Genomic DNA, 21,736 nt, shown 5'->3' on the forward strand with positions numbered 1-21,736 from the left:
CCCAAAAGGAACGAGAATATAAAACAACTCCACCCTTGCCTTGTATTCTAGTTATTGTTTTTTTTAAATAAAAAAATTAGGACCTAGTAGTATCCTAATAATATATTAAAAAATATATATTATATACGATATTATTCCAAATGTAAGTTTACAAAGCGCTTGGTTCACCCCCCATGGCTCCATTCGCATTTAATTTTGCATTGCCCTCATGTCATCACTCTTCGCACTCTTAAGGAAGAGGAGGTTGGTGTAGCTGTGCTGGCCAAGATAAATATAACCATGAATTAGTTTGGGTCTTAGGGGAGTAGTTTAGTTTACTTTACTTGTTGGGTTCTGTTCGAATAAATATAAACAACTTAAGAATAGTGCTTAAGTTGTTAGCATAAGTAGGTTAGTTATCCTTTATTTCAGGAAAACTGTTTATGTACCGGAAACTGAAAGGAAAAGGAGAAGAAATAATATGATGATTTCTATTTGAAAGGAGGCTATGACTACCTCGAATTAGTCAACACTATACACCGCAGGCCGGAATGCCTCGCACTCCATACGAAATAATGGAATTTGCTCGCTCGTTAGCTCTTGTTGTTGTCGTTCCTTGAGAAGATGTACGTAGCTTAGTTTGTTATATATATTGTCAGTTCTTAAAGAAGATGCAGCTTAGTTTTGTTATTGTCAATTCTTTAGATACAAGGAGGTCACAGTGCAGTGCACTACGATCTAGTTAAGATCACATTGTTGATCAGCAGAAAAAAAAAATCCGACCAAGTTCCCGCAACCGAATAGTATATCCATAAAAGAAACAAAGTTCTTCCTTACTATATTATGCAGGCAACCATCAAGATCCCTGTTTTATTAGACATGAAAGCTCCTCTGGAATTAAACTAAAAGCTAGGAGCTGAACTAACAGGACCGACAACAACAGATACGATGAAAAGAAACCCACACGAACACCAAACTGCAAGCAGATGTAGAAATTACTCTAGTACGCACGCATGCTAACAAATCAAATCCATGCATGGACTAGTAATAAAAGGACCACTCTACTGATCATCCTAGTCCCTTCCATAGCCAGTATCCTTGTTTTCCCCCATTCCAAAAGTGCTCTTAACAGCTTCCTTTGCTCCTTGCGCTGCACTCTTCACTTGCTCGCTAGCCTATAACGTGCATCAACATTTCAGTAAGTAAACAATTTGCTCCCAAGGATACAAAATAAAAGCATGCAAAGACATGCAAAAAAAAAAAAAAGAAATATAAAATCGACCGATCCATCACCATCGTGCATGCATGAAAAAAAGAAGAAGAAGAAAAGAATTAGACTCACCTGCTGCAAGACGGTGCCGGTCTTCTCTTTGCCGGCTTGAGCTGTTTCTTTGGTAGACTGCGTGGCCTGGGAGGCCTTGTCCTTGGCAGCCTCCGTTTTCTCACCGAGGAAGCTCCCGGTCTTCTCCTTCCCTTCCTGAGTTCGATCCTTTGCGGCTTGGCTTGTCTCCGAGGCCTTTTGCTTGGTGGCATCAGCTGCCTCTCTCCCTTTCCCCATCATCTGACCTGTCTTCTCCTGCATTATCAACATATACATTACACCGTCGATTATATACTACGATAAATGCACGCACGTACGGTAATCGATTAAGAGTCGATTAGAAACCAAGACAAAGGGAAAGTGAGAGTGACCTCAGCTCGTCCTTTGGTCTCGCCCCCCTCGTACCTAGCCTGATCGTGGGACGCCATCTCTTTTCCTTGTTAACTCTCTCTCTCTCTCTCTCTCTCTCTCTCTCTCTCTCTCTCTCTCTCTCTCTCTCTCTCTCTCTCTCGCTTTTAACTTCTTCTTTTCTAAGCTCCTCAGTCAACTTCAGTGCACTGCAAGAAGAACGAACCGGAGTAGGCTCTTTTTATAGACTTCAGCAGTGACCGGAACATTCGACGCGTGTCCACAGGCTCCTTGTGTTTGGTTGACACGTACGTGACGGGTGTCCTGACACATTTAGCGATCCAAGGTGTTGGTGTGCTCGTACCCATCCCGCCGATGAAACTATACTCTTGTGTCAAACTTAATATATACATTTGACATATAAGAAGATAAACTGGCTGTAATATATAAGATATGTGATTTTAGTCTATCTATATTTTTTTTCTTTTTATCTATTTTCTAACATTTAGATTGAGAACTTAACTCGATCTCTTCTTGATATTATATTTTTTTAAGAATAAAAAGTTTAAAAAATTGATTAGACTGCAAGCATTAACAAACGAATCGATCCGATTTTTCCACTCATAGATGGAAAAATGAGACCGAATTTTACGGCCTTCGTACTTCATGTTGGGCCACACTTTTGGGCCCGAGAGCCGACCCCTTTGAAAATTGAAACATGGATAGACACGAAATCTAGAAATAATAAATAAGACGAATAGGAGGGTTCCAGCTCATTCATTATCTGTTGTTACGTGTTAACAACTGGATCTGCGTGGAGTGGAGTGATGCATATATACCTCCATTTCTCCGCCACAAAAGCCCCTCCCCTCGTGGTTTCCGCCACAACCTGGCATGAGATGATCTCGCAGTCAGCGTGGCAGTTGGACACCCGTACACATGTCGTGGTGCCATGTAGTTGTAGTGAATTGTACATGAAAAGTATCAAACAGGTGCCCTTTGACCTTTGCCATGTTCATCAATGTACATATGCAATACTTTCATTTCTAGAAGGGAGGCCACCCTGTAGGCTGTAGCTCAGCGTGAATTCGAATTCAACGCCGCTTTGCAGACCCCCTCGATCGCTTTTATACCCATCTTTAATCTACCCTCTTCGTGCAACTCATTGCATAGGGATTTAATTAATAGGATTCTTTACGCCATCAAGAGGAAAATTAAACAGAGAGAGATGAGAAGTGGTGGAGCGGCGGTGGCTGCGGCGGCGTCTGCGGTTACGGTTACTGCTGCCGCTTCTTATACCACCGTGCTCGCAGACCCAAATCACCAGACCCAACACCACGTCCAGGTACAAGTTACTCTTGTATATTCAATCCTAGTTTTGAGAAACAAACTTCTTTTCTTTTGACTTGTATTCATTTCTCTCTTCTTTCTTTTTAACTTTGTTTTTAGGAGGGAGGGACTGCTGAACCCAAAAATAAGCAACGGCAGTCTTCTCAGGCGGATCGGTTCGCACCAAGATTCGACGGTTTGCGATTCATCCAGACCCTTGTCACTGCTCACCGATAGAGGAGGATGATGGATGTATACACATGGAGTTCGCTTCTTCTTCTTCTACTTCTACTCTCTCTCTCTCTCTCTCTCTCTCTCTCTCCCCCGGCCCCCTCCCTCACACACACACACACACACATGTACTATGATACCGATCTTGTGGGTGCGAGAAGAAGAGGGCTAGGCCGATATCCTGATGCACCGTCAAAATTTATTAGCCATCATTGTAACTATACTTGGTTTAATGCCAAATGAACAAGTAATTATATATTATTTGGTAAACGTTGTGCATACCTATGCTGTTGGATATGACATCGTTGTCATTTCTGAGTCGAATATATTTTGTCATTGTTTACTGGCTGGCAAAAACTGCGTGCTCTTGTTTTGTAACGTTTCCACATTGTTGTTACAAAATGTATCGATCGTCCAGGATGTTATTGTGATTTAGTTTAGAAAGAATGTTGAGTTACAATTATATCACTTATATTTAGAGGTGATCATGGTTCCGGCCGGCCATGTTAGAATAGTCTAACGTGTGTTACCGGGCGGACAAATGTTACCGTTCGTCAGCCCCATGCCCGTGAAAGAATGGGCTGGCTAGGCAGACCGTAATGGGTCAATAGCGATGGAAACCTTCCTTTTATGTTTTATTAAACCTTGTACTAATATTGTTGTAAATGGAAAGATATATATATATATATATATATATATATATATATATATATATATATAAACAAAATAAACAAAATGACTAAATTGGGTCAGCCAGGCATAAGTGGGTTGGGTCATATGATTACTAGTACCAGCATCTCTGGTGAAGCCATCTCCAATTAAGTTTAAAATATATAGAAAGCCCAAAATGTTAAGAATCCAAGCCCAAATATAACGTAGCCACGGTATTCTCGGATCCCATTAAATGCCCTGTAAATCATGAAAACCATGAGAATCCCATCGTCGTATAAATAATGATGAAGATGTCACATGCATGGGTTCGGCCGCTTACAGTTACAAAATCGGATATGACGACACATTACTCGCTCTTTTAAGTCCAATGGGTTTGATATTGGACGACCTAAATAAAGTCTCCTACTACTACTACTACTACTACTACTAGAGCCTCAAAGCTATTTACCAAAAAGTAGTACTCCAAATTGACCAGACTAGTTCGCACAAACTCTAAATATTCTAGTCAAGGAGCTCAACGACGATATTAACATTTCTCCTTATTATCATAATAATGAACTTATAGTACCGTTTTGGCAACCACAGCAGAGCGGATGTTATCCTCCTCTTCTTCTTCTTTTATAATTTTTATTTTTAAAATTCTTAAAACTTTAATAATAGTAAAATTGGGTACTTGAAATACGTTTATTTTTTTTATATTAAATAAATATATATTTATTTATAATAAAAATGTATATATATATATACAAATATGAATATGTACAAAATATTATTTTTTATATATAAAAAAAAATAGTGTAAATGATAAGATACGCATCCGCATATCGTAAAATACCATTTCGGGCTCCACTATTGGTATACTGCCGCGTCCACCATATTCTTCCGAGTTTCTTTTTTTTGTTTTTTAAAAAAATAATAATAATTTCCCTTTCTCTTCCTCCCCTGTCTTTGTGTGTGTGTGTTTTTTTTTTCACTCCTAGGGTTCCTCTACACTCTTGCTGCTGGCTAGCCGGTCAGCACCCTCCCTGACCGTCCATCGGCTCCGGACACCGCTCAGTCGCCCAGATCGTTGACAAATACATGTAAGCTATCCTTAAAGCTCCCTCTCTTTTTTTTTGTCTCCTCAATTTGGTCTAGCTTCGAGGAATTTAGCCGCCTTCTCTTACTGGGGCCACGAATGTTTTAGCGGATTAATGCTCTATGTCTAGGAGTTTCTCAATCAGTAAATTGACTATTTTGTTGATTTTTCTTCTGGAGGGGTTTTGGAACATAGGTACTAGTCGGATTAGCCATTTGGATTATTTGTGGCCGATTTAATGGCTCGAGATCATGGTTCATCTGTATTTGATGCTTTCAACCAGTTCTAAGGCTTTTGGATTTGGAGATGGTCATGTTCCCACGGATGACTCCCTTTAAGTCGACGTTTTTTGTGGGTCAAATTTTCTTCTTTCCATTATCCCCAATTTTCAGAAGAGATATAATTAGAATTACGACATTGATCTCTGTTCTCCTTAAAGTGAAATTTCGTAATTTCCTAATGCTGGATCTCTTCTCTGTCGCATTAATTGGATTTTGCTTCTGTGAGAATATTTATTTTTCAATCTGCTTGATGGGCGGATAGGATAGTTGATTTGGAAATCTGAATACATAAATAATCTGTCTAGCGAAAGGTTGCACTAACATCTCCAAATTCCTTCTTTGGCAATGTTAAAGTGTTGCCCAACCCAGCAGATTATGTCAAAAAAGACAAATCTCCTCATCGCTTTTTGTTCGATTGAAAGAGACCGATTAAATCCATGTCCTCAGGTATCCTATGAATCTTACAGCATAATGATGCCTTTCTTGTTCCTTAACGGACAAGGTTCATTTTGTGAGATAATGACTAATGAACAGTTCTATGCATTTTATTATAGTCATGATCACTGGTCTTGGCTACTTGTTGGCTTCATTGATTTGTGGAGATTCCGTTATATGGGTAAAAATGTACTATGATTTATCTTTACATAACAGATTACTGTAACAAACAACCACTATTGAGATTCTTAAGAGGCTTAGAATAATGTGTTATTTGATTATTTCACTTTTTAGGCACTTAGCTGCACCAAAGTTGTTATCCTTACCTCACTGTCCTTTCTTTATCTCAGAATTATAAGATAGCTATGGAAGTCACTCAGGTTCTCTTGAATGCACAATCATTGGATGGGACTGTTAGGAAGCACGCAGAAGAAAGTCTTAAGCAGTTTCAGGAACAAAGCTTTCCATCTTTTATACTCTCTCTCTCTGGTGAATTGGCGAACAATGAAAAACCTGCGGATAGTCGTAAATTAGCAGGCTTGGTTCTTAAGAACGCCTTGGTTGCTAAGGAGCAGCACAGGAAAGATGAACTTGTCCAGAGATGGTTGTCATTGGATGTGACTGTGAAGGCTCAAGTCAAAGCATCCTTATTGCAGACCCTTTCTTCTCCAGTTTCTGATGCTAGGTCTACTGCATCCCAAGCCATTGCCAAGATTGCTGGCATCGAGTTGCCGCAGAAGCAGTGGCCTGAACTTATAGGCTCTTTACTCTCAAGCATACACCAGATCCAGCCTCATGTTAAGCAGGCCACACTTGAAACACTTGGTTATTTGTGTGAGGAAGTCTCTCCGCAAGTTCTTGACCAGGACCAAGTAAATAAAATTCTTACAGCTGTAGTTCAAGGTATGAATGCTTCTGAGACAAGCACTGATGTCAGGCTTGCTGCTACACAAGCATTATATAATGCGTTAGGATTTGCAGAGGCCAATTTTTCAAATGATATGGAGAGAGACTACATCATGAGAGTTGTTTGCGAAGCAACTCTGTCGCCTGAGATGAAAATACGACAGGCAGCATTTGAGTGTTTGGTGGCCATCTCATCCACCTACTACGAGAAGCTTGAATCCTACATGCAGGATATATTCAATATAACAGCCAAAGCTGTGCGGGAAGATCAGGAGCCAGTTGCTCTTCAGGCTATCGAGTTTTGGAGTTCAATATGTGATGAGGAGATTGATACTTTAGATGAATATGGAGGTGATTTTACTGCAGATTCTGATGTCCCTTGTTTCTATTTTATTAAGAAGGCTCTTCCTGCTTTAGTTCCTATGCTGCTTGAGACTCTCCTCAAGCAGGAGGAGGACCAAGATCAGGATGAAGGGGCTTGGAATCTTTCAATGGCAGGAGGAACATGCTTGGGTCTTGTTGCACGAACTGTTGGGGATGACATTGTTCCTCTAGTGATGCCATTCATTGAGGAGAACATTACAAAACCAAATTGGAGGCAAAGAGAGGCGGCAACATATGCATTCGGTTCTGTTCTGGAGGGTCCATCTCCAGACAAGCTTACGCCTATTGTGAATGTTGCCTTGAACTTTATGCTCACTGCTTTAACAACAGACCCGAATAACCATGTAAAAGATACTACCGCATGGACTCTCGGAAGAATCTTTGAATTTCTTCATGGCTCGACTATGGTGGCACCTATAATAACACCTGCCAACTGTCAGCAGATCCTTACCGTCCTGCTTCACAGCATGAAAGATGTCCCTAATGTAGCTGAAAAGGCTTGTGGTGCTCTCTATTTCCTTGCTCAAGGTTATGAGGATGTTGGTTCAGCATCACCATTGTTTCCATTCTTTCAGGACATAATTCAAGCTCTTCTCACTGTTACCCACAGGGAAGATGCTGGAGAATCTCGCCTGCGAACTGCAGCCTATGAAACTCTAAATGAAGTTGTGAGGTGCTCAAATGATGAGACAGCTCCTATTATATTGCAGTTGGTGCCAGTAATCATGCTGGAACTTCATCAAACCCTAGAGGCACAGAAGCTATCGTCTGATGAAAGGGAGAAGCAGAACGAGCTGCAGGGGCTTCTATGTGGATGCCTGCAGGTCGTTATCCAGAAATTGGGAGCAAGCGAGACATCAAAGTATGCTTTCATGCCGTTTGCAGATCAGATAATGGATCTCTTTCTGAAAGTTTTTGCTTGCCGAAATGCTACGGTACATGAAGAGGCTATGCTTGCTATTGGCGCTTTGGCATATGTTTTAGGGCCAAATTTTGTGAAGTACATGCCAGGATTTTATCAATATTTGGAAATGGGCCTTCAAAACTTTGAGGAGTATCAGGTCTGTGCTGTTACGGTAGGAGTTGTTGGAGATTTGTGCAGGGCTTTGGAGGACAAAATTTTGCCCTTCTGTGATGGAATCATGACACAACTCCTGAAGGATCTTTCCAGCAATCAGTTGCACAGATCTGTCAAACCACCTATTTTTTCGTGCTTTGGTGATATTGCATTGGCAATAGGAGATAACTTTGAGAAGTATTTGATCTACGCGATGCCTATGCTTCAAAGTGCAGCAGAACTCTCTGCACATGCTGCGACTGCTGATGACGAAATGCTTGATTACACAAATCAGCTAAGGAATGGAATTTTGGAAGCTTACTCTGGTATTTTACAAGGTTTTAAAAGCTCCCCGAAAACCCAGCTACTGATGCCATATGCAACCCACATCCTTCAGTTTCTTGACACTCTTTATCATGAGAAGGACATGTAAATCATATACTCACACCTTTTTCTTTCTCCATTCTCTTTACATTTTTTGGATGTGTCATCAATGTAATATTACTCCTTTTACTGACTTCTTTTATTCCCTTTACCATGCCAAACAGGGATGATGCAGTGATGAAGACTGCGGTAGGTGTCCTTGGAGATTTGGCTGATACCTTGGGCGGTCATGTTGGTCCTTTAATTAATCAATCTGTTTCAAGCAAAGACTTTTTGGACCAATGCTTATCATCAGATGATCATTTGATTAAAGAGTCTGCTGATTGGGCTAAGTTAGCCATTACTCGTGCAATTTCTGGTTAATAATGATTCTTATCCCTTTGGAGTCTGCATATGCATCCAAGTTGTGTCAAGTCAGGTCAGGAATTGCTTTGCATACATGTGTCGGTCATCACAGTTGTGCACAAAGGGTTCATTCTGAGTGGGCTAAGTCATGCATCAGCACCTTGAAGTTGGTTTCCTTTCACTCTATGAAGAAGCGGGACAGTAATGGCCTGCCTTTGCTTACTTAGTTGAAGGTCTTTAAGACCTTCATTACTGAGAAAAGCTGGAGGGCCTCTGTATTGTAGGATACACAGCCTGAGGTCTCCCTTTTATGGTTACCTGTGGCTTTTGTACTGTTGTTTTGATGTCAGATCCGCTAAACGCGGTTTATTGGAGACCTATGATTCTATCCTGTTTCTTCAGGCAGGATTACCTTGGCTGTCCCTGTTGAGTGACACTTGAAATGCAGCACAAGACTCGATTGCCCACTCGGAATCATGTTCATTTCTAGTGCTATGCCCTCTAATAGTTCCTAGCTGGAAACTACATTTCTTTGCTGAGGCGCACTGATTATTTTTTTACTCTCATTTTGATATTTAATTTTGGGGTTTTGTCTTGTCTCCCATGGTCTTAAAGGTGGTCTTTATGCAACTCCTGCCGCTTCGTCTATTTCATAGGAGTCGTGATCTCACTTTCATTTATGTATCATCCATATGTAATCAGGTTCTATATTTTGCTTTATTCAGTTGTCATTTCTACGGTCGTAAGCAAGAATATGAAATATAAGTGCATTACCAAGAGCGTTGGGCATTCAAATATAATAAAGTGCATCTGTGAGAAATATTTTTTTTTTCTAGGTTACGTACTTCTCTTTATTGTAGCTTTCCCCTCTTGTATGTGAAAATCAGAGACTTTACCATTCTTTGTTCTGGGTGATACTAGTGTGAAAGTAGGAAGTCTGTTTATTATCAGGTAGGATGTCTTTGTATCTCCTTTCAACTTGATGGTTCAGTTTGCAACCTCACTTTCCAGACCTGAAATGAAGAGGAAGAATACCTCTTGTTGAATCATCTCTGTTCAGGTCCATGCTACTGCATAGTTAATCTATTATCTTTGTTGCATAGTCATGTACTTAATACTTGCATTTTGCTGCTTTTTTTTTTTTAATTTTAATTTTTTATCCTCGTGGCTGTCATTGAAGAAATTGTTGCTTGCTATATGTATGATAGCCTTGTAAGTTTAACCGAAGAAAAAGCTTTTAAGTCAGCTTTACCAGTAAGGAAAAGGGAAGAGTAGTTTGGCTTATGGCTTATAGCTTATAGCAATGTGCGGCATCTGTTTAGCCCGAGTGTAAGAGGAAGAAGAAGTCTTGCGCAGTGAACGGTTCTGTGATTTATCACGATGTGTTTTTGACTTTTCTTGCTGTGAATACAAATTTCAGGGTGTAATTTATAAATTCCTATTTATTTTATTTTTGATAAAGATTCCAATGGTACTGATTTTCTCCTCTGATTTAGAACAGAATATATATATATATATTTATTTAAAGAAAAAAAGAAAGAAATCTCGTGATCAAGCTCCATAGTCCCATGTTGGCTGAGTTTCAAATTTTAATTATTTTAAATGATAAATTTTATAGATTAACAACTGCGATTGTAAGTTAAAACTGTCTACTAGAATTGGAGACTAAAAACTGCATTAGAAAGCTTAAGTCATCCATCGCTCGGGTTTGAAAAGGAGGAAAGAAAAATTGCAGGACCATCACCAATTACTAGGCTTAGTTTTGAAATCCTGGGGTGACTAATCTGTCGCCGGGGACTGCTACCCTGACCACCAATACTAACAAGTTGCTGTAGGGTCGAGGTGAGTGGGGGTGGGTGTGGGGGCTTGTGATGTAGAGTAAGTATAATGAAGTAGGTAGGTATGCCTCCGGGGGGGGGGGGGGAGGAAGGGGGGGTGTTTTTGGTTTTGTTTTGGTTTGTTCTTTCTGTGTCATCCTCCATTCTTATTGTAGTTGGTATATGTCGATGATTCCTTTGTAATAGAAGATGATAGATGGTCTCCATTTGTGTGGAAAAAAAAAAAGAAAAAGAAAAATGGTCGCTACTGTTTGGTAGTAGGATTTGATGTCTGGGAAACACTCAAAACACCTCATACGTGAACGTGACCGACCTTTCCCCTTTCTTCTTTATAGATCTCTCTTCTCTCGGTAAAAATTGTGGGGTTGTTGTCAGTCTGCACTTCGTTTTCGTGCATCATGAGATTATGGTTTGCACCAAAGTGCAGATCAATATCCTTGCGGATATCATCACCATCTAAAAGCTTGTATTAGGATGTAATGGTAGAGACATATGTTTTAAATATACTTTTGACAAAGATGAAATGCTGTACGGCGTACGTCATCCGTACTTCTCCTCGGTCTCAACATGCGCTTAAGCGTGGCCGAGGAGTACTGCCGTGCATGATAAAAACTACCAATGATGTGAACTTTGAATTTGACATTCCACATCTCTGCTCCTTTTTTTTTTTTTTTTTTCAGTTGACTATTCAATATTTGCACACAGTCAGCAATGTAATTTGTCAACGGAGTTGGTGTTCTGGATTATGAGAGCCAGCCAAGTGGGTGGAATCATTAATTCCTAGGCCCTAATATGATTTGCCTACGTTTACCAAAATTCTGGGTTTCATTCATTGTCGTAAAAGCAGCTCTGTGATGCTGAAGTAATTAAAACAGATGAAGGTAAGAAAAGAGTCATGATGGCATACATACATGTTCCTCTCTCTTGCTGCTGTATACTGACCTAATAATGCTACTACAGCTGATCAAAGGCAGTCCGAAGTCCTTTCTTACATTGTTCATGGCAAGTGTAAATAGGAGGTCAACTTCATGAGGGCCGGGTGGTGCTGCGGTGGTTGCCACCATATATGAATGGTTCTGATTCTAGAAGCACTGCACACTGCAGTGGTGGCGAGTGGTCAGCTCCACAAATTTCCCTTTGAAAGAAACAGTGCGTGCAGCCACACCGGCCGGGAAGTAGTAAACAAAGATTAAAAAAAAAGAAAAAGAGGAAACGAATGGATATGAATAAAAAGGTATTAGACCGGAAGCTCTAAGAAGATATCAAACAGTATCCAGCACAAAACCATCTTCCAGTTAGTTGCCTTTGACTGGCATTGGGTGCACTGTTACATCCAGTTCTTTTTAAGACTGCCTTTTGCATTTCCAAAATTCCTTTTACCATGTAATAATTAGTGGATACACCACCGCTGCTAATAAACTTGCTCACGTATTACTCCATGTAGTTACTTCTTTCGTTATGTGAGAGAGAGTAACCATTATTAGGAGGGAAGTGTCCATTGTTTAAATCTTGTATTATTTGAAGCCTTGGGAGTTTGGCCATTCCTTTTCACATACTAAACTACTAATCACTACTAATTTTTCAAACTAATTATATTAATCGATTGTCATTTCATTCAAGTTTTTTTTTTTTTTTTTGCTAGAAACAGTGCTGAGTAAATTAGAGCAGTGCAAGAAGACTTTCTTCCTCTTTTTTCGTTTTGCTTTTATCATCTTATGAAGTAGCTTTTGGTTGGATAAGAGGCAAGTAAGACTTCTCTAGTAACTGAAGTTAGTGCATGAATGGTAGTGGGCTAAGCAATTTCTGAAGAGGCATGATGAATTGTGGACCATACCCAAGTCTCCAACTACGCTTCAGCTGCCATGACTCAACATAAAAGGATCCGAAGCTCTCAGAGGACCAGCAAGCCTCCTCAAGAGATCCAGCAGCAATAGCATCAACCATGAGAAGGCTTGCAGTCGCTCTTGGCATTATTCTCCTGATCCTTCTCTTTGAGACATCTTCATGTATGAGACATCTTTTCATTTTTATCCTTCCACTGTTATTTCTTTCCTAACAAGCCAACAATCTCCAAATTTGTGCAGGGCAGATCCTAAGAGGTGAGGATGGATATAGACCTGCATATATACCGAAGAAGGTACGTGCACATTATCATCATAAATCTTCACTGTGCTTACTTATATAGGGCGGCCAGCTCACCCTTCTTTTATGTTTATAATTCGTTGGTTCCTAAAAGATCGTTGAGATAATGCCTCATGTCTCATCATACCAAAGATTGGTTGAATTCTCTTACTTTTGGTCACCTTTAATGCTGGATGTTGATATTTAGTGGTTCCACTCCTCTAGTAACAATACTTTGTTAGTGAATTAGTAGAACAAACTAACAATTCCGTAGCTTTCTTGTTTTGTTTCTCTTTTGTGTGTGTGTGTGTGTGTGTGTTTATATATATTTTGTGTGAAGAAATCCTCTTCTTGACAGAAATAACGAATGTATATAGTACTCTGATATATCACGCATATTATATGCACTGCATTCTAAGGTGTTTTTCCCCTCGGTAAAATTCTGCTATTCATGATGTTTTGCATGCAGATCCTTAGCAGAAAGGCTTTGGTGGAGGTTCAGGACTACGACTATGGAGTATATAATAATAAACATGACCACCGAAAAGGAAAGCTAGGAATTGGTGGCAGGAAGTTATAGATCACCAGCCTTTTCTCCATACGTCTCTCAAAGGGAAAAGAGAGAGAGAGAGAGAGAGAGAGAGAGAGAGAGAGAGAGAGAGAGAGAGAGAGAGAGAGCATTTGAAGTTTGGAGGGGCCAGAGAGAGAGGCAAATAAGTCTCTTCCTAGTATCCATAACGTTATATTCCCATTTGGTTTAATAAACAAATCTTGTGTCTACATAGTGGGTTGTAATAGAATGCAGGGCAGAGGTTCTGATTCTAGAGTGATACCTACCTTTTATGAGCTTCAATATGTCTTTTGAGTCCACGGATATAGCATTCGCGTGCTTCTTAGAAAGCAAAACTAGTGCTTCGTCACAGATAATTTTGTACCTTTTCCTCTTTTTATAGATCATTTTGCACTTCCATGAAACCCTCTTTTCTTTCCTTGTTAAAGTTGAGAAGCGAAACCAGTCTGTCTGCCTATGTCAAAATATATTCTGTCAAATTATACTGTAGATATATATATATATATATATATATATTGCTTCAAATTCGCAGTAATTGCATGCACAGAAGATAGCGAATATAAAAGAAGATATAGACTTAGAAGGCTGGCACTTGAGCCTCCCAAGGATAATGGTCCAACAACTTTTACAAGGAAACTTATCCTCAGAAGTAGTGGCCTCCTTTATCAGGAATTCTATCAAATGGATGGTGGGATCAGTAAACCGCAGAGTAAGACTCCTTAGCGAGGAAGGAACTCAACTATGGATACTTTCCTAAGTAATTTTATTTTATCAGTAGAAACAAAGGACCAAAAAAAAAAGGGGTACATGGGAGTATTGACATCTTACAAGCTTATCTCATGCTAAAACCACTGAGCAGCTCGTTGGAGTGCACATCTCTTTCTTATATGCAAAATATGTAAAAACCTTATATAGAATTCAGTAGTTTTCCTCCAACACCTATTAGAATCAATTCATAGTCAATAATCAACTTAATCTAAGTAAAGCCACCATGCCGAATAAATTTGAATTAAGTTCAAAATCTTAAATGAAAAAAGAATCTCTGAAGGAGCCACATTTTCTGCCAATATTTACAGATTACAACCTATTAGTTGAGCTCTGAATCAGGCTTTAGATACATCCTGCATTAGCATCCATCTAATGCATCAGATGGAGCTTACAAAGCAAGACGTCTTCTTCCTGCCACCGATGACTAGCAAAACAAGAGATTGCTAACACACCCCTAAGGAGTAAGACCAAGTCCTATTTTTTTATTCATAACGAATCTAACAACAAGAAACAAAGATGCAGTGAAGGTTCATTTGTAAAATATGTTATCTTGAGTCAAACTCTAAGCTTGCCAAATATTTTGAAGCTCAAAAGCACAGGCAGATGTATCTAACTGCACCACTGACAAAGTGAAACTGAGATGAGTTATTCAGAACCCTTCTTTTAAATAATTAGGCCCAGGCTTAAAGGGATCAGGCTCCATGTAAGCTTCTGAGCGATGGAACCCAGCTTCATTCATGCGATTGCTGAGCACGTGTAGTATAGCTTTCTTTGACCCATACTCATCCCTGTTGTTCTCAATATACGAAGTGGCCTCTGCAGCCACCTCATTCACAAAAGCAAATCTATTCTCTTCGGATAGCATTAGCTTTTCGATGTCCATAGATATTATCTTTCCATTTTCCCTGATCTTTCTAACTTGTTCTTCCAGGAAAGGGATACGATCCATCTTATAACGTAATTTGTCATCCTTCTTTGTCTGGAAGAGAAAGTACAATAGTCAGATGGCGGTAAATGTATTTCTCACCTCCTCTTAATTGTAAGTCCAGTGAACTGGGCAATAAAATGGCATGGACTTCATTTACTAGATTTACAATTGAAGAAAAACAAAAAATCATCCCATGAAGGTAAGTTATATGGTAAATGAAAAACTGAACAATCTTCAGATGACACCTTTGCTTTATACTTAACTATCAGGCTCAACATATGTTATAACCCAAAGACAGAATTCTTAGAACCACCGCCCTCTCTCTTGAGCAATGGTTAATTGAGCAAGCGAGGGGCCTACTGGAACCTAAAGCTCGACTGGTGTGCAAGAAACTTGAGAAATTCAAACTTCATGTGAGAAAAAACAGCCCACCTAAGATATAACAAAACTACAAAAATCTACACATAAGGAACTTAGCTTCACAACTAAACATTTTGAGGCTCCTTTATAATCGAGAGTGTGGTTACATTTAACATGGACTGTGAACCAAATAACTGTGGATAATACTCTTTAAGTTCATCATTCGCAGCAACAAAAAAAAATGGAAGTAAATGGTGCAGGTTAATCACCTTGGATTTCATTATTAGAAGAAAACAATCAGGAAACCTAATGCAGATTGAACCAATTCATGTGAACTGTAAGGTACACCACTCTATAGAGAGAAAGGCTAGTGTGCGATGCAGCAACAGATGACGATAGGTATGCAACAGGTGATGAATTAGTCCAAAGAATATAATCCCCATTATGTTTAAGTGATTTCTAGGAGCTTTAAGTTAGTTATATCGTGCATTTAGATAACAACATTTAGTAAGTTAAACATTTATAGATTGAAAAGAGAGAACAGAAAAATTGAGGATGAGAAGCAGCAAATCAAATAAGTAATACCAGTCTCCTTCGACGCCATATCCGCCGCCCGCTCCCACCTTCTCCCTCCTGAAACCCCCCAAAAAAATTAGAGAATAGGAAAGAGAGAGAAAGGGAGGGAAAGAGCATCAATCGGCAAATTAACCTGAGACTTAGCGGAGATCCCACTCCTACTGCTGCTCCGACAGAGACGGCAGTTACTTGGCTCCACCTTCTGCAAGAAAGAAGATGAGGGCGGAAAAAATGGGTTAGTTTGCAAGGGCCGGGCGGAGGAAAAAGGTAGACAAGATAAAACGGAAGAGCTGGTTACCGCCGGCAGAGAGACAGAGTATCGGATAAGATGGTGCGCAGCGAGAGCCATTACGCTCACTTTTGATGACGACTCGGATTTTAGTAGAGAAAACTTGAAGTTGTTCTTCTTCTTTTGTGAATGAACTACGAGAGAAAATTCACAGAAAAATGGGCCTGCCCGCCAAGCCCGGCCCACTATTAGTAGTCTTGTGTATGCTAAATTTAATTAGAACCAAACAAATCTGGGTTAGTTCATCATGTTTCGCAAGGAGACGACACTTTTAAAACCTTTGGCTTCTTTCCCGCCAGTTTCATCAAAGCATTAGCACGTAAATAAGTCTTAAAATTTCCTCTTCGTCTTTTTCAGTGCTCTTCCTCTTGTTCTTGATTGCTTATTGCGGGCTCTTAGTCCGCACGTAAAGCTAATTGCTAATTGAATCGAACGCACTAGCAGTACACCATCAACTCTTCTTCCTTTTCAATGCTCTCGACAATATTGTTGTTTCTACTAGTAATGCGTGGGGCTATGGAGCTGACTGAATTTGAAATCAAGTTTACTGTCGGCACAACACGCTTTCTCTTTGAAGAAAGCCCAAAGACCACAGGTTTAGTGCCCCTAGGTTTTATGCTGCTTATATTATTATTATTGATTAAAAAAAAAAAAAACACTTACACTCTGATTTGGAGTTCAAAACTAAGTACTAAAAGAAAGAAAGAAAGAAAGGAAAAAAAAAAAAAAAGAGGAGAGAGAAAGAGAGGATAGATGAAGCTAGAAGTTAAAAGTGCCGTCACGGCTCTCTGATTATTTTTTTAATACCACGTTTACCACTGTCACATAATCTGATAGCCCCTCGGCACCTCGGAATGGATTAATAGATTGGAATGGGAGCAATGGGCTAACTGTTGGATCCGCCACATTAATTGGAAGAATTAATTAATAAATAAGTGAAGGAAGAAGAGGTCCACATCGTCACTATCTTAAAATTACCGACAGCCAGACACCTCATCCGGGTAGCTATCATTCGCCCACCGAAAGTTTACCACTCGATCACCAAACGTATAATATTAATACGCCATCTATCAAATTTTTTTTTTCTTAAATCAGTAATCACATGGATTTGTTATATTATCTATATAATAGTACTGGGATTCGAGCTACGTATAAAGTACTAGTGCCTGCGATTATTAATCCTCGAAACCATCTCGCTATCTATTGATTGATTACTGACCGTCTGATCTCCTCTGATTGGCCCATTTGCTTGATTTATATAAAGCTTAGGTTGGCTGTATATGTAGTCTGATGGATGACACGTGGGACCCCTGCGTTTGTCCTCATCTCCCGCCCAACGCAAGCAGCTCTCCCACTTCCTCGTTTCCCCACTTTCACGCAATTAACTAAACAATGAAGACAAAATAAGTGAATCGATTTTCTTTTTGAGTTATTCAGCATCCTAACTTATTCCTCGGATAACTTATCGAGTTATTCAGCATCTTATCCTCGCAAGTTGGTGAGTGTACCCCACATCTTGCACATAGAGCACGACAGATCGACGCGTGCACTTTTCGTGTATTGCCGCGATACGGATAAATGATTAAAAACCGTGATGTATTTTGTACATTTATCCGCTTACTTTTTCCTTGCCTCTTTTATCTAATCAAATAAAAATAGTAAAGATTTGGGAAACTCTCGTAAGACAGCGATCGATCTACCTTCATTCGTATCGTCTCTTTTACCTCCTCTTTCTCTCTTTCTTTCTCTTCCTCTCTCGGAATTAGATTTGGTCATCGATCTCATCTTCTAGAGGCACCGCTGATCCAAGGCGTCTCTCTTCGTTGCCTTTACCAGGTATATTTCTTTCCTCCGATCCAGATCACTCAATCTCTGGTTGGATTCGCATCTCTTCTTATCCTTGTGGTTTAGACTTTGAGATATCATTTCTTTTCCTATCTCTGTGCTGTCTTAGTTCAATTAGCGATTTCGTAGCTTATTTGGATCGGTAAACGGTTGTTCTGTTTGGATGCCTGAAATTGCAGTAGGAGCAGTTTGTTCTTATGTGCTATTATTTCTCACAGCAAGTGGGTTTCGATCCTTTGTGGGATGGGAATGTTTGCTTTTACGCAATCTCTTCGATGATAGTATCTTGTTGGTTAACCAGGAATGTTGAGACATATTTATTAGCACATGATACTGAGATGATTCTGAGAAGGGTGATTCTGATAAAGTGGATGCATCTTTGGTATGGGAGGAGAAGAGCAGCACTTTATACAAGTAGTTCAATTCTCTATGTATAATCCTTGGATTTGAATGCTATCTTGATGTTAGAGTTGTTGTTGTTCTCATGATTTATTTGTCGCGCAAATTTTTTGATTTAACATTGTAATTTGAACTTATTATATTTTTCAGATAAGCTTAATACGTAAAAGGACTTGATTGCTACCATCTATGTTCTTCAACTGATCTAATCATGGTTGGAAGTTTCAGTTTGGTTGGTTTCGATTTTGAACTCTGAAAGAGACAAAACATTTCAGTCAAATACATATGGGTTGCCCAGAGCAGTACGGAAACAAGCTTGAAAGTTGAAACAATAACCTTGCTGATTTCAGCCTTGAACAATGAGTTCCAGCCTTGTTTTTGGACTGTTCTCAATTGAAACCGATCTGTTTTAGGTGGAACTTGGAACCATGGTCTAGTGTATTTGACTGATTTAGGTCATATTTCAGAAACTTTCTTCATAGGTTATATTACATCTCTCTCCTACAAATTGTTACTTAATATTCTCTTGGCTTGTTAATTAATTACTATTTCTCGTGGATATTCTCTGATTTCCTTTCTGATTGACTACTTTGAACAGTTTTGGGAAATGAGGGAGTAATGGCTGCTGCAGAAGCCAGGGCTGCTTGGCAGCGTGCTGCTAATCGTTGCCTAGTTCAGGAAGATGCAAAGAGAGCTCCAAAGCTAGCTTGCTGTCCGTCATCATCTGCGCAACAACATGATATTAACAAAGGGAATGCTTCAAATGCTCAAGATCATCCTATCCCGAGTTTCATGCCTTTGAATTGGAAGCCTATGAATTCCAATTTGCCACCTGAGACAAAATGGTGGCTCCAATTGCAGCCCAATTTTAGATATCAGAAGGATTTTGTGTGTGAGCACCTGAATTTCTTGGATGACAAGGTTGATGATAAGGTGGAAAGTGCAGTATCAGAGTCTAAGCTTTCTGGGGAACCAATAAGCGAGGCCATTCTTGAGCAACCATGCACTGTGTCAACAGCTTTTATGAATCATTGTTCTGAAAAGAAAGTCGACAAATTGGAGACTATACCCAGTTATTCCCAGAATCCACAAATGCACAGGTTAGATATAAGAAATCATCATTACAAGGATGAGAAACCTATGGACCGGAATTCAATAAGTCCATTTATTTCAAATAAGACGGAGAAGGCTTCTGTGGAAATGGATTCACCTTGGACAAGATGTAATGGTTGTGAACCATGGTGGCGAATTGCTGACAAGAATGAGTTGGCTTCACTGGTAGCACAGAAATCACTGGAGCATATTGAGAATTGTGACCTCCCCCGACCTACCCAGACAATACATTTCCGTAGAGATCCATTGTCTGGTTTTGAGATGATTGATGCTGCTAACATGATATTCTCGTCATCCTTTAGTTTGCGTCCTGGATTCTGTGACCCCGTTGATTACCCAGAGGATGATTATAAATCTGGAAGTACAGATGAGAAAAAATGGTCTTCTGGAAGAGGAGATTGGTTGATGTATGATAATGAGATACTATACAGGTAATAATTATATAAAGTTAATTTATTACTTACCTTTGTGATCCTTGGATTTTGCACTTTTTTCAATCATTTTGCTGAGTAATCTGATCATGTGAAGTACTTCTTTTGTTTGAAATAATCAGTGCAGTGCTGCTCGATCTAAACATTTGGAGGATGCTACTTTAGTACATTGACAATGTAGTCTATAACTATGATATATGTTGATATTCATGATAGCTGCCATCCACAATATGGAGAACTGGTGAATTAGTAGATTGCTGATACTCAGTATTTTCTTCAATAATCTGTTCAGCCTTTGCCACTTTTTTTGTTAAAGCTCTTCCTGTGTGTGACTATTTGTTTCTGCAAATTCTTTCAGTTTAAAGGCCATTACTAGCTGTATAACTTTTCCCTGTTATGATTTTCTTGATCCCATGTGTATGCATCGTAAAAATGTCGCACTCCCCTATAGTTGAAAACGTTCTTTTTTCTTTTGTTTCTCTGCAGTAGCATCTTCTTGTTAATCAAACCTCTTTATTTGTATGTTGTATCCTGCTGCTTGATGCTTGACGTGGCAATCTCTTGCAGTGGACCACAGGTTTATGTCAATACCGGAAATGATCCACCTGAAAGCAAACTGACATATGAGAGTGAGCCAAGCAGGGATCGGTTATTAGAAGCACTCTGCCATTCGCAGACGCGTGCGAGAAAAGCTGAGATGGCAGCCCAGAAAGCTAATGATGAAAAGGAACACGTTGTCAAGCTCTTGTTTAGGCAGGCCTCACATCTATTTGCTTACAAGCAGTGGTTACAAATGTTGCAGCTAGAGAGTCTGTGTCTCCAGTTGAAGATAAACGAACATCAGATTGCATCGCTGTTCCCGGTCCTTCCTTGGATGCCATTGAAAGATAAATCATATGTTAGAGATGGGAGAAACCCAGTGAGGAGGAAAGGTAAGAAGCAGAAGAGCAGCATCAGCATCGGCATCGGCAAGTATGCTATGTTCTTTGCTGTTGGATTGGGGATTGCTGGTGCAGGGTTGCTTCTGGGCTGGACCCTGGGCTGGTTGCTAGCCAAGTTATAGGTCCGAGTCTACGACTAAGACCGACACTTTTGATTGATACGGCGTGGATGTCGTTAAGTGTTACTGATGCGAGTGGAAGGAAAAGAAAAGATTCAAGTTGTCCACTTTTGTTGTATATACGGAGCATCTGGTGTACAAAATTCTTTTTATGTGTGTGCTTAAGATTGCTAGCTCCACATCAGTAACTATTTTACATCCAGGACGATGCAGCTTCTGATCATTTCTTATCTCTAGTGGATCCAGGTTTGAATACTGGGCTCGATCCAGCCCAACTGAGAGTCCAAACTTTTGTTGATAGATCCGCCGTGTTCACTGTGGTGGACTTAGGGCCCAGGTGTGGCCATAGCCTATTCGTCTTGCGTGCTTGCTTTCCTCCTTGATTCATTCCTTAAAATAGTGCCTTTAATTAGACTAGCCCAGCAAAAATACGACCCGCCATTGGAGGTTGTCGTGGTTATCATAATTAACGATTGTCCTAGTAGACCGTGGGCCTTATGGTGCATAAAATAGCCTCGTGGAAAATGTGGACCAAATCGGATCAGGACCGCTTTTCTCTAATTATATTATGAACAAGTTAACAACACAATACTCTTTATCTACTTTCTTTGACACAGAAATAATAAAGAACCGACAATTTGGTTGTGTTTAGACTTTAGACCCACCGGATAATGATGGTTCTCTTGT

General features: G+C 39.7%; 4 protein-coding genes and 1 long non-coding RNA gene across 7 annotated transcripts; 3 read left to right on the top strand and 2 right to left on the bottom strand.

Moving 5' to 3' along the window:
- Positions 1-816: 816 nt before the first annotated feature.
- LOC140771098 (uncharacterized) lies at positions 817-1,804 on the bottom strand. Of its 2 annotated transcripts, none has more exons than XM_073112495.1 (3): positions 1,672-1,804; positions 1,322-1,555; positions 817-1,154 (listed from the first exon to the last, which is right to left on the bottom strand). In XM_073112495.1, the coding sequence occupies exons 1-3, from the start codon at positions 1,726-1,728 to the stop codon at positions 1,053-1,055; spliced, it is 393 nt and encodes a 130-aa protein (XP_072968596.1). In that variant the 5' UTR covers positions 1,729-1,804; the 3' UTR covers positions 817-1,052. The 2 variants fall into 2 exon arrangements, with proteins under 2 accessions (XP_072968596.1, XP_072968597.1); XM_073112496.1 differs by having other exon boundaries at positions 1,706-1,741.
- Positions 1,805-4,819: 3,015 nt separating this feature from the next.
- On the top strand, positions 4,820-9,487 carry LOC140770093 (importin subunit beta-1-like). Its single transcript, XM_073111086.1, has 3 exons — positions 4,820-4,962; positions 6,025-8,450; positions 8,570-9,487. The coding sequence occupies exons 2-3, from the start codon at positions 6,040-6,042 to the stop codon at positions 8,766-8,768; spliced, it is 2,610 nt and encodes an 869-aa protein (XP_072967187.1). The 5' UTR covers positions 4,820-4,962; positions 6,025-6,039; the 3' UTR covers positions 8,769-9,487.
- Positions 9,488-12,505: 3,018 nt separating this feature from the next.
- LOC140771304 (uncharacterized) lies at positions 12,506-13,558 on the top strand. Its single transcript, XR_012106136.1, has 3 exons — positions 12,506-12,594; positions 12,673-12,725; positions 13,179-13,558. It is a non-coding gene; the product is annotated as an uncharacterized lncRNA (long non-coding RNA).
- A 750-nt stretch (positions 13,559-14,308) lies between these two features.
- LOC140770258 (protein PLASTID TRANSCRIPTIONALLY ACTIVE 7) lies at positions 14,309-16,353 on the bottom strand. Its single transcript, XM_073111353.1, has 4 exons — positions 16,211-16,353; positions 16,046-16,114; positions 15,922-15,969; positions 14,309-15,027 (listed from the first exon to the last, which is right to left on the bottom strand). Exons 1-4 carry the CDS (start codon positions 16,259-16,261, stop codon positions 14,698-14,700), a joined length of 498 nt encoding a protein of 165 aa, XP_072967454.1. The 5' UTR covers positions 16,262-16,353; the 3' UTR covers positions 14,309-14,697.
- A 1,509-nt stretch (positions 16,354-17,862) lies between these two features.
- On the top strand, positions 17,863-21,402 carry LOC140769832 (uncharacterized). 2 transcript variants are annotated; one of them, XM_073110713.1, is made up of 3 exons: positions 17,863-18,037; positions 19,044-19,989; positions 20,557-21,402. In XM_073110713.1, exons 2-3 carry the CDS (start codon positions 19,064-19,066, stop codon positions 21,050-21,052), a joined length of 1,422 nt encoding a protein of 473 aa, XP_072966814.1. In that variant the 5' UTR covers positions 17,863-18,037; positions 19,044-19,063; the 3' UTR covers positions 21,053-21,402. The 2 variants fall into 2 exon arrangements, with proteins under 2 accessions (XP_072966814.1, XP_072966815.1); XM_073110714.1 differs by lacking the exon at positions 17,863-18,037 and adding an exon at positions 18,596-18,927.
- Positions 21,403-21,736: the final 334 nt, after the last annotated feature.

The sequence above is a fragment of the Typha angustifolia genome, chromosome 11 (assembly GCF_048772165.1).
Source record: "Typha angustifolia cultivar Huaian chromosome 11, ASM4877216v1, whole genome shotgun sequence".
Taxonomy (NCBI): Eukaryota; Viridiplantae; Streptophyta; class Magnoliopsida; order Poales; family Typhaceae; genus Typha; species Typha angustifolia.